The sequence below is a fragment of the Eretmochelys imbricata genome, chromosome 1 (genome assembly GCF_965152235.1).
Source record: "Eretmochelys imbricata isolate rEreImb1 chromosome 1, rEreImb1.hap1, whole genome shotgun sequence".
In the NCBI taxonomy this organism is placed as follows: Eukaryota; Metazoa; Chordata; order Testudines; family Cheloniidae; genus Eretmochelys; species Eretmochelys imbricata.
This window is the reverse complement of record NC_135572.1, coordinates 232543453-232556308: the sequence shown is the minus strand read 5'-3', so window position 1 is coordinate 232556308 and position 12856 is coordinate 232543453. Positions and strand designations below refer to the sequence as shown.

The 12856-nt window shown below is 38.8% G+C and overlaps 1 protein-coding gene across 6 annotated transcripts in view; it reads right to left on the bottom strand.

Annotated features, from left to right (window-relative positions):
* LRP6 (LDL receptor related protein 6) overlaps positions 1-12856 on the bottom strand; it is a 189082-nt gene that overhangs the window by 92347 nt on the left and 83879 nt on the right. For 5 of the 6 annotated variants that reach the window (XM_077807426.1, XM_077807427.1, XM_077807429.1 and 2 more), the window contains exon 2: positions 4498-4695. The exons of the other annotated variant lie outside the window; for it this stretch is intronic. In XM_077807426.1, coding sequence (XP_077663552.1) covers positions 4498-4691 — 194 coding nt within the window. In that variant the 5' untranslated portion in view covers positions 4692-4695. The remainder of the gene's footprint in view (positions 1-4497; positions 4696-12856) is intronic. 6 annotated transcript variants of the gene reach the window in all.

The window sequence follows — 12856 nt, the reverse complement described above, 5'->3', positions numbered from 1 at the left end:
TCATATTTTTAACTTTTCATCAGATCCACAACAACTAATCATCTGACAGACACACATGATTTCATGCTTGAAAGCAGACCCACAATGCTCAAATGCAAAATTAGAAACCCGGGAAACACTTACAAGGCAGTTGTTGAAAGTATGTTTTCTTACAATGGCCTCTAAACCCATCTCATTAACACAAACGCTTCCTGAGGGACCATGTAAGTGCATTTCCCTTCAGCCAATAATGTGTTAACTTATTAATTAGAACTGCTGCTGCAGGGTAAAACAAGACAAAATTAATTCAAGAGCTGCCTTAGCAGGCCAACCTATCTCAGTACTCTACTCACAGGAGAGATGTCTGCAATTCAGTTTTGTTTAATTAGTCCCACAAAAAGCAACTGGTTCACTCTGATAAGGAGGATAAGAGCCTCAAAAAACAAAAACACTCCTTCCATAGGCCAATTTCATTTTTAAACTATTGTTTTTCCAATGTGAGAAATGGCTGTTTTAAAGAAGACTGTACATTCCTCTCTCTCGCTCGCAAACCAAGGACATTGAACATCAACTTCTGCACTACCATCCTTCATTTTAACAAACCCATCACTGAAGCAGTCAGGCCAATAAGTCCCGGAGCTAGATGACAATTATATATGATTACTTAAAATTTGCTGTTTGCGTTTTCTTACAAATGGAATCTCATATCAGAAATTCAGTGGGAGAGTTTTACTATTTGAATAAATGGAAGGGAAGAAGCATTGCTAACATTGTCACAGGGCCTAATAATCATTTTTTATTCAGAAGCTTGCAGGGTTTAGACGGAGCTCCTCTATCCCTCTTTCTAGTAAGCAATAAAACATTGAACATGATCTGTTGGTTTCTCCCTCCTCCTCCTCTCCGACCCTCACTTTCCCCCATCCCCAAAGTAGGAGCCAAGAAAGTGAGAAAGTAAGCTGTCATGGATGCACCATATTATTTATTGTCTTTCGTTGCTGACAAGCACAGTAGCCTGTTTAATTTAAATCCATATATTTTGACTGCTATTTAGTGCAAGAAATAGAAACGGCAGTTAGTCTAGAAGATAAAGAATAGAAACAAAGTAGCATATTTCCTACAATTTCTGGTATGTTCAACATCAAGATTTTTCTCTCTTTCACATATTACTACCTAATTCAAGGGGAAGGAGGGCGTGGAAATTAGACTATTAAAAAATTACATATGAAGTGTATTATATGTGATGCCTAGTTAAGGATCTGAACACTGAGGTCATTTCTACCAAAGTATCTGCACCCTGGTTACACAGCAATTAGTTACATGCTATACAAGTTCCGTTTTTTAAAGGGCCATATCCATCTCTACACCCCTTCATATTATACTATGAGTCCTCACTAACAGTAATTTAGAAATAAGGTTTGGCTTAGTGATGTTGTCCTTGCCCTCCCAGTCTTCTGCTCTCCACTTTTGCAATGTCGTGGTATGTTTTTTATGTACATGGATTTTAAAAGATGGCCTGCAAAAGAGGAAAAATTTGGATTTGTACCCTTTTTTAGGTCTGTGTGCATTTAAAGAAGGCCTCACAAGTTTGTTTCCTTTCAAAGGTTGTTTTTTTGTTTTATTTCCTGCCTTTTTTTTTTTTTTTTATGTTAGAAATTCAGATCTTGGCTGAGGAAACTAAGAAAATGGTGACATCAAAAGAGCCAAGCCACTGAAAACTGAATAAACTAATGGTATGTTAACAATGGAAAAAGGTGTGTTTTTAAAAACATGACTGGTAACATTAAAAAAACAACCTATTAATGCAGACAAGCCAAACTGTGGTTTAACACATTAGTTGGTCAAGATTAACCCTGGGAAGGAAAATAAGGAAGGAAAACTTTGACCAGTTAACACATTAAAACTACAACATACTGCATCTATATTATGATTTTTAAATGGGTTAGCTAACACGTTTTAAAAACACACCTGTTTTGCCTAGTGTACACAAAGGTCTAGAAGGTAAAGACAGAGAAGAAAAAAAAAATTTAGAAAGAGCTGCTTTGCTCCTTGAACAAATCTTCCTCTTTTTCCATGATGAACGGGAATTGTAAAAAACACAGCACACCTGACACAGATGCTGACTATATTCTGAACGTTTACAGCTCCCTTATGTGCCGAGGGAAAACCAGGTGCTGCAGAGAGTGGAGTACGCTTGTGACTGCTTAAGGCAGGTTATAAGCACCTGGTCCAGAAACAGTTAGTATTTATTTGAAGAAAAATAAAAAACAAAAAAACCCAATTCCCTCCTAATTCCAACTATCATTTTAAGGTTAGCCAAAGGCAAGTAAGGGGATGAGTTCACTTACAACCTAAATTTCACATGTGTTGCTGCACAGTAGACCATTAAGAAGAGAGATGCTGAAAACAAGCCTGCAGGAAAGAAATACTGAAAATGCAAAAGTGCCTGCAGGAACAGTAAGGTATCAGGTAAGCTGGAAGGACTGGGAATGATGGATAAGACGCAGGGAAACTTGTGTTTGCACGTTAGGAAAGCACATACACACATATATCAAATTGGATAGAGGTTAGTATTGATTTTGATCACTGGGTGCTTTAACAATGAACACTTACCATCACCAGATGTCTACATTATGCATAATTTCCCATGGACCCTACCCAGACTATCTATTCGAACCCAATGACTCCCACCACCCACTGCTGCCATCCCCCTATTTTAGTATAGTTAATAAGCTTCTCCTCTTTCTCCCATCCAAATATGAGAGCATAAAACACGTAATTCAAAAAATAAAGCAAGCTACATATTTATGCTGTTGGGCAAAAACTACAAGCTGGGTTTCAAGTGTGATCAAATCAGCTGTCATTTGTGAGTCTTTTGACAATTATACAAAGCTTAGTCATTTAAAAATTGGATGAGAAATCCACCTCTGGCATGTAACCTGTCGGGTGGCAAGCTGTCATTTTGTGCCCTTCACGTGGTCAGTTTCAGTCAAGATGAAGATTTTTAAGCACCCATTACTTAACTGGATTTAAGACCTCTCCTTGTTCATTACAAGAGAGCTTTAACATCAGTTTATTTTTAGCCAAAATTAGACTAACTGGAACATCCTCTGTTCCCTTCTTTGTTAATGATTTATATTAAAAAATATTATATATCACAGACCCAAATAATTTTATACATCAGTTGTTATTTTGCATTTTAAGGCATTTTACCTGATAATGTCATTTCTGCCCCTTTCCCCACCACTTTGGAGCCATTGGGCAGTCCTGCATTCTTAGCGGCAGGAGTATCATCAGCTTCCAATTATTTTCCTTTTTCCCAGGCAACAATTCCAGAGCCATTTCAAAATCCACTTAAACTACAAACCTCATACCCAGCCTGGAATTATCTATACTAGTTAAATTATTTATAATAGTTGAAAAAAAATATTGTACGCAGCTGCTGTTATCCCTCAGACAAATGCTAATACAAAAATTCTGGATGAAACACTGAAACAACAAAGTTTTTTGTCTGTTAAGAGGCAGGCTTCAGGACGTATGTGGCATAAGCCACCGAGCCAGCCATGTTGTGGTTTTATCCTCTGCTTTCTGGCAGGAAACCATGGATTACAAATAAATAACACATTAATACAGTGGATGTGTTTTATAAATGCTGCCTGTGTAACTAGCCACAAATTAAAATGAAAGGCCTAGATAGCAGATACTGAGGCTCTTTAAAGGGCCCAGTTATTTGACCATGAATTTATGTTCACACAGGAACAACTGCTAAATCACTAGGATGTCTGAGGAGAGAGTAACAAAGAAACCTTACTAGACATAGCTAAATCTATAACCCCCTTAACAGCACTGTTGTAGAAACACAATCAATTTAGCACCCACACATACATCTCTGAAAATGGTCTACCCTGTTCTTGTCACAAGTAACACCTTATCTGACTGAAAGAGAAGAAAAGACTGAAATATTTTCCCCCATGTTGTTTATTTGCTGCATTTGACAGGCCTCTGCTTAGAGACACAACCAGAAGGGCTAGAAATGTTTGTTTTTAGAGAATTGCAAGTTGAGATTCTGCCACATTTACCTGATGCAAGGACCCGGGGCTATCAGAAGAAGACCAAAGAGTGTGAGGCTTGCAATAAAATTGCGAGAGCTGACAGTACTGTCTTTAAGAAGAAATAATCCACAGCAAGCAGGGGCAGAAAATCCATTAAAAAAAACAGGAAAATGTTACTGTAAAACCACATAAATTAACAGGGGTCCCTTTAAGGATCACTTCAGAAGAAAGGCTTTTGTAGCTTTTCTAAGAATACAACAGATTAAGAACCATCCCCCAGTTTGAGTATCCATTCAAACCCCACCTGTAATTTGTTTTTATTTTACTATTAGTTTGTTTGGAGCTTCATGTGTGCTAACGTGGCAGTTTGACTGGTTCGAATCAGCTGCTATAGAGCTTATGTATTTATTAAACAGAGTCTGTTCAAAAACCATTGGATTTGCATACAAGTCATATTAAAATTTCTTACCGATGAGTTCCATCCAGGTTTGATTTGTGGATGAAGTTCAGTTTAGCATCTGCCCAATAAAGCTTCCATTCCTCATAATCCAAAGTCAATCCATTTGGCCAGTAAATATCTGTGTTTATTATAACGGAGCGGCTTGAACCATCCATCCCAGCACGTTCTATCTTTGGCACTTCTCCCCAATCTGTCCAATACATGAACCTATAATTTTTTTTTTTTAAAAAGAGAAGGATACAGATTATGTTCAAATCTACACTCTAATCACTGGAATTATTATATTCCAGTCAAGATGAAGGCTTAGTTGCTATTTTTCTAAAAGAGACTGAGTTCTCTTTCTCTGAAGCTATATTCTACAGGGCAATGCACCGACCTTCTGTGAAGCAGAACAAGCGTATCTAGGTTTTGCTTCTGTTTTTAACTAAAATCTCTCAAACATCATTTGATAGTGCAATTTGATATTACCCTTTTCAGGGTCTCTTCCCTCAGATCGCATGAGACCTTTGGGGAAATTCTACACACATTATCTATAACCTATCAGCATCAAAATTAATCAGGGAAATTAGACAATGTGCACTGTCATAGAAAATAACTCCTTTAATATGGATCACAGGAGAAGAGTGTGGCAGTGCAGGGATTGTGGGGGGACAGTAACTGTACGCAGTGGCAGAAAAAGATATAATGGACGGTTGTTTTCTTTCGGGTCTCTGTTTGTTTTTTGTGCTGGGAGAGCACTTCTGGCAGGGAAACTGCTTTTGTGAAAGAATGGATTTAGAGACAGACAACCAGCTGACGTGTTTTTAAACACAATTTAGCCTGTCTATATTGGGTGCCAAATCTGGATTTTAAAAAAAGAAATCACATTACAGGGATACTCTAGGCTGTGAAACTCTGTTTTAAAACACATTAACACATGTTAATACATACCTTTTTAAGCACTACTTAGGAAATCGTGTAAACCAGTGGTTCTCAAACTTTTGTACTTGTGACCCCTTTCACACAGAAAGCCTCTGAATGCAACCCCCCCCCCCACATATAAATTAAACACACATTTGTATATATTTAACACCATTATAAATGCTGGAGGCAAAGCAGGGTTTCAGGTGGAAGCTGACAGCTTGTGACGCCCCAGGTAATAACCTTATGACCTCCTGAGGGGTCCCAACCCCCAGTTTGAGAACCCCTAGTGTAAACAAAGACATGTAAAAGCATGTTACCTGGTCATAGTTAACCCTAAGAGGAAACATATGGAAGTTAGATAAGGGAGGGGGGAGAGGGAAAGAGTATAATCAGAAAACTCTGCTCTTTTGCTGATGGTAGGAGGAACTAACTCTTCTCTTCTGGACTGGTAAAAGGACTTAGGAATAAACACTATTTTGTACCTAAAGGATCAACATATGGGGCAAGAACTTAAACAGGTGGATAAGAAAGCCAGGCACAACATTGTGTCAACAAGGGAAAACTGCAGCTCTTGGACACTTGTAGCACTCAGAGGCACAATATGTCACTGTATGGTGCCCACATGTGAGAACAGGACCTGGCCACCCATGCTTTAAACAAAAACAGACATGCAACATATTTAGAAACATTTGCAGATGAAGTTCTTCTTGGCAAAGTTTGTTTTATTTATTTATTTCTATAAAGACTCAGGAAATTCCAAGTCTTAATCTATGTTTACAGACTCAAATGAGAGTTTAATACAATGTTATATCTACAGACAGACATGCACCACAAGCAACACAAATATTGCCCAATTCAGTCTCACATGATTCACGCTTTAAAAAGGGATTTTTCTGCCTTAAACTCACACACTGCATGGGGGTTTAGAGAGAATGCATGAAATTTCTCTAGACATGAATGAACACCATGAGGGAATGAGTTATCTGTCAAGAAGAAAATAAATCTAATCTTACTGCAGAAAAAAAGATTACTAAATAGCACCTTTGGCAGGTTATCTGGCCAACCGGCATGGTAAGGTGCAATTAGAAACTTGAAAAAGAAATTCAAGCAGTACTTCTACAAAAAGAAATAAAGTTGATTTAATAGTTTTTAAAGAAACACCCCTTCCCCCTCCCCCAGCAGAGTCAAATATTTTCCAAAGGTTAACAGGTTCCAAGGTATTGACCACCCTGCCTGACCAACCCTTCAGGCTGAAACAGATAGCTCATTAGTCGCTATAATAGGCTCATTTCTTTCTCCCTTTCTCCCACCTTTTAAACAAAATGCAATTATTCAAGTAAAACCAGGTAAGGAAAGCTCAGTGACAAAACAAAAGTCCTCCAAGAATTCACAAACAGGCCCATTTCATTTGTCAGAATACATACACGCCCATGCACGCACAAATTCAGATTACGATTTTAGGACATTTCAAACCAGTTCCCTTGACCTTTGTTCAGTTTCTCCAATAGCTTTTTCACAGTCATCTGTTTGTTTTCTTCTCTATGGTTTGGAAGCCTGCAAGTTTTAGTCCCAGTTAAACTTGGTGGAGCCAGCAGATCCAGCACACCAGATGATGACACAGAAAGAACATATGTAAGTGCTGTGCTTCATTTGGGAAAATCAAGAGACTTATCTTCACTGAATAGCGAGCGGAGGATTTTTCTCTCCTTCTGTCCACATACACAAATCTCTCACCCAAGCGTGGTGGTGCTTTCTAGCTGGGCCAGCTGGTTACAGCCCAGGTTCCGCATTCACATGGGCTGGTAACTCACTCTGCACAGTCAAGTGCAGACAGTCCTCTAGTTTCTTCCCACAATCCCCTGTGTGCTGGGAAGGAGAGACTATTTCTATCACAATTCACTGGGAAAGAATCAGTGGTCCATCTTAGTGCACCACAAAGATCTCTGGGATGAGCCCCCACAAGTCCTGGTGCCTCATATGAGTGAGTGCAATGTCAGCGTGAATGCAGCTGAGTGGACATATCTGTGTACAGCTTTGCAATGGGGCTGCTCACCTCTTAAGTCAGGCCAACACAATGGCTCAGACTCCAGTGCACATCACCCAAATTAACTCTACCATGAAGAAATATTCACAATAACTTTGCTCACGTAAAAACAAAGAAAAGAAAGTGTGATGATTCACAAGACTACAGTCTAACATCTTCTATAGCTGCTTTAACATAAATCCCTTTTCCATCTTTAGGTGAAGTCAAGCTACACACTTAACTATTTCATTTCCATTCTTCTGGAATGTTTACAGAATCAAGATTTTTATTTGATTAAATTGTGGCTGGTAACAAATCATAGGGGGGAGGTGAAACAGGTATATGGGTTTTTTAAGGACTTTTCTTTAAATTTCTGTAAAATTTCTGTAAATTTCTGCAACTATAGTATAGGAGAGGTGTTTTTTATTTCACTACTGAAAGAAAATCTAAAAGGAGTATTTTCTGTTAAATTATACCATCCACTTGTTATCATATGCTACTTAACTTCCATTATAGAATATGCCTTTTCCAAATTACTAATAACGAAGACAAAGATTTTGTCACAGTTCTTTTTAGTAAAAGTCACACACAGGTCACGGGCAATAAACAAAAATTCACATAAGCCTGTGACCTGTCCCTGACTTTTACTAAAAATAAATGTGACAAAACGGGGTGGAGCCTGAGCCCTGCTGCAGGAGGAGTCCAGGGCCCACCACCACTACAGCTGACAACTCCAGGGTCCCCTCTCTGGTGCCCATGGTGGGTGGGAGCTCTAGGATCCCCCAGCTGCCCTTGGAGTTGGGGGGGGAGAGGAAGAAGAGCCTCTCTCTAGCAGCTCAGAGCTCCGGGGCTGAAGCAGAAAGTGTCATGGAAGTCATGGATTCCGTGGATTATGTGACCTCCGTGACATAATCTTAGCCTTACTCACAACTTGCTATAAAACTCAACTTTTGGACTGATGTTTCTCATGCCTGGCCTCAGCCCAAAGAGGCAAATTTGTAAAAAAGTTTAACTGAAATCTGCGCCCCTGTTTTTGAGTTGTACAAGAGGAAAAAACAGATGGATTTCCAACTACACAAAAATGTTGAATATGCCTTTTTGCATATAGCTAACTTGGAAAAAATTTAAAGTACAGCTGTTTTTCAGAAGATTAGTAATTACTGAGAACTGGCCTCCAGTTCCTATGAAAAAAGTGAGAACAGTTTTAAGTATTGAACAGGTCAGTATTGCTCACATGCTTTGGAACTTTTTGCCTTCATTCAGACCTATGATACTAACTACAACACAGCATTATAGGTAACACAGATGTGGAAGGTTTCAGAGTAACAGCCGTGTTAGTCTGTATTCGCAAAAAGAAAAGGAGTACTTGTGGCACCTTAGAGACTAACCAATTTATTTGAGCATGAACTTTCGTGAGCTACAGCTCACTTCATCGGATGCAGTGAGCTGTAGCTCACGAAAGTTCATGCTCAAATAAATTGGTTAGTCTCTAAGGTGCCACAAGTACTCCTTTTCTTTTTAGAGATGTGGAAGAACTTCTAGTTGACTCTTTCCTCACTGAAGTAACTACATACCGCAGCCTTTATGTGCTTTGAGGATGCAACAGGCACAGATTTCACTGCAGAAATGTGTGTGAGCACCACTAGAGCAACAGAAATTTGTACTGTTTGCAAGCCCCAGGGTTGAAATCCTGGACCTCTTTAAATTAATGGTAAAATGCCAACAAATAGTTTCCTACCCTCCACCCAACATCACATCAGTTTGAAGGATGAAATCTGAGCCTGCTGTCTTTAATCTATGCCCAAATCTCACCCAAACACTAATCAAAATCACTTAACCATTTTGACTATGTCAGATGAAACGGAGATAAAACAGACTATAAAACTCATACACGCTAACAAAAATCATAAATTTGTGGGCAGATTTTTTTAAACTCAGACCCATCCTCTCAATTTTAATCCAAAATCCCTTTAAGGAAAAAAGAGAAGATTGATTATCTGAACCATGGAAAATAGAAAGGTTCTTCGACCCATCTAATTCACTTGGATAGTCTGCTTGACTAAGGCCCAGAATTTTGTTGATAGCAATTTAAAAAAGTTTTTGCTTAGAAAGTTTACATCACCTGCAAAAATGCAAAGCAGCAGCAAGCCCCAGTTCTGCATTAAACAAGCACACCTTCAGCTCAGCCTAATTTGCAGTAATAGCTTGGGCAGAAATTAATTTAAGATCAAATTTTCAAACTCATCTGCCTGAAGTTGAGGACAACAGTAAAAGTGGCCGGGCTGTCAAAGGTTCTAAGCATTCAATTCCTGCTAAAGTTAATGGGAGTAGAGCGTGCTTAGCACTCTGAAAATCAGGCCACTTCATTTCAGGAGCTCAAATCTGGACTTGAGATACCTGCAGTTAGGCACCTATGAATAAAGAATTGAGCCTTTGTGTTTAATTCATGATATAAATGGCTATATTTGCATTGGGCCACCAGATGAATGGTGTAGATAATGCCGTAACTACTGCAATTCAATGGTAATGAAAACAATCTTCCTCAAACTTGTTTACATAGTAAACCACTTACAAAAAAAAAAAAAGTCTTAAAGCAACCCTCCCTCCCTTCCCCCACCCACAATCTCTCGGTTTGCTTGCTTTCACCCAGACTAGGGTTAGCCTCATCCCCAAATACAAGTGTGGTTTCAACCAAGAAGCCTCAGTGAAGAAAAATCAAGACTGAATCATCTCCTTGGCCATTTTTAAATGATACAGAAAAAAACTAAACATAGTTTCACATCAAATTCTTGGTCTCTGAATATAAAAGGAGGAAAAATGATTGCTCCATCATGCAACATTAAATGCAAAGCAGCTCTTACACCACTGAAAGTTAATGTGTGTGCTTTTCTACTTGTGTTTCTTTTTTTCTTTCAGAACAATGATCACGTTCAACCTATTTGAATGAAAATAGCTTTTGCTCTCCCAGCCCCTTTTCCTCTCTGAATTTCAAAATGTTGTCATGATGATGTCACCCCCATGACATCTGCAGATAACTAAAGGAAGTCAAACACAGGGTTTTAACTATTGCAGATTTGAAAAGAAGTGAGATCAAAGGAGGTAGTTCTTAAGGGAATATGCCAGCCTAATTAATGGTAGGTTTCAGAGTAGCAGCCGTGTTAGTCTGTATTCACAAAAAGAGAAGGAGTACTTGTGGCACCTTAGAGACTAAACTTTATTTGAGCATAAGCTTTCGTGAGCTACAGCTCACTTCATCGGATGCATACTGTGGAAAATACAGAAGATGTTTGTTTCATGATTTGTGTGTATAAAAATGAAAAGCTCATGAAAGCTTATGCTCAAATAAATTGGTTAGTCTCTAAGGTGCCACAAGTACTCCTGTTCTTTTTATAAAGTAGTATGACTGGCTAGAAGTTGGAGTGTGGAGCTGTTCAGCTGTAGCCGAGCAGTTTTAATATGTCCCAAGCTGGTAATGACCAAAAGAGATTACTAATCAAGGATACAGCAAATCAATTGATGTTCTCAGTTCAGTCTCTGTAGATGGAGGGGGGAAATAGGTAACAGGGTCCTTAATCCAAAAAGCTCATAAACCACACACTATAGGAAAAATATTTCAGGTATGCATAAGAAAGCATGCTGAAAACAAATGTCAAGATTAAATACTGTAATTAAACAGTTATTTGTGACAGTGGACACACAAGGATGGAAATTCATCGCCATCCTCCACCAGCTTTGTAGCTCTCTAATGCCTTCCAATGGTGCTGCAGATTCTTCCACCCCTACTATCCACCCAGAAAACTAGGCCCCTGCTCAGAGTATCATTAAAAGGACAGCCCACACTGTCAGGTTTCAGAGTAGCAGCCGTGTTAATCTGAATCCGCAAAAAGAAAAGGAGGACTTGTGGCACCTTAGAGACTAACAAATTTATTTGAGCATAAGCTTTCGTGAGCTACAGCTCACTTTATCGGATGCATTCAGTGGAAAATACAGTGGGAAGATTTATATACACAAAGAAGTACCTCAGACCTTTTGTCAACTGCTGGAAATGGCCCACCTTGATCATCACTACAAAAGATTTTTTCCTCCCAGCTCTCCTGCTGGTAATAGCTCACATTACCTGATCACTCTTGTTACAGTGTGTATGGTAACACCCATTGTTTCATGTTCTCTGTGTATATAAATCTCCCCACTGTATTTTCCACTGAATGCATCTGATGAAGTGAGCTGTAGCTCACGAAAGCTTATGCTCAAATAAATTCGTTAGTCTCTAAGATGCCACTAGCCCACACTGTGACACACACAACAGTCCCATTCAGTGACTGGAGATTCTGTACATGATACTTAACTGATTATAAGCCAGTTAATTGGGACACCTCTCAGGCAAGCATTTACCTTCCCCAATGTTATTCAGTGCAAAAGACAGCTGCTTGATTGGGAAAGCCAATTATTTGGTATTGCCCTTCTCAGTGAATGCTTCAACTTTCCAATTATGCTAGTTTTGGTCCCTACGAACCGCTAAGCTCTGCAGGGACTGAGGCAGCTGAGAAGCTTGTAAAACCATTCCAGGCCCTGAACTAAAGCAACCCCTGTGGAGCTTATCAACGCTGGAGTGGTCCCTGCTCTCTATTTGGTTCCAGCCTCAGTACAACTGTTGCTCACCTAATAATGGAGCAATATGAAGCCAAGATGACGTGCCATCCACTGGGGCCATCCAGATAAATGTACTGAAGCAGACAGGGATTTCCAAAAAAAAAAAAAAAAAGTATAAAAATTACATATAGTAAATATATGTTGGCTATTGAAGATACTGGAAGGTAGTGGCTCACTGGAATTTTCCTGTAAAGTAACTGACTTTGCAGAAGGAATTTTCACCCGCAAGCTTTGATAAAATAAATAATGGGAGATGATTCTGAATTTGCCATTGTATTAACAACCCAAGAGTATCAAATTTTAAAAAAAACAAACAACTTAAGGATCCATCTGAGTTTCCTGAGAACATATTTTTTAAAAACATAGAAAGAGAGCATCAAAAGGAAGTGGTAAATGCATATATGCAATGGATAAATTATTTTCAGACATCAGAAAGACTGTCAGTGTGAAATTTCTCAATTTACTGAAAGACTCAGGAAATCCTTTTATGCTCCCAAATGAAAAAAACAACCAACAAAAAGCACTTAAGGTCAATAACATCTTCTCCTTCCCCAGTTATTGCCATAAAAACAAAGGAAGAACAAACAGTCCCTACAAGACACAGTCTGGATACAACAAAAGGCATTTTTAGCTACCTGAATAGTGCAGTTTTTTTAAGGCTCCATGCAAGCTGCAACTTCTTACTATGCTTACCAGTTAGGGGCACAGCTGGTTAAAAACTTCAGTTTCTCCACACAAAAATTACATATTGGACAAAATGAAAGCAACACAAAGAAGTTTACTGATATTTTC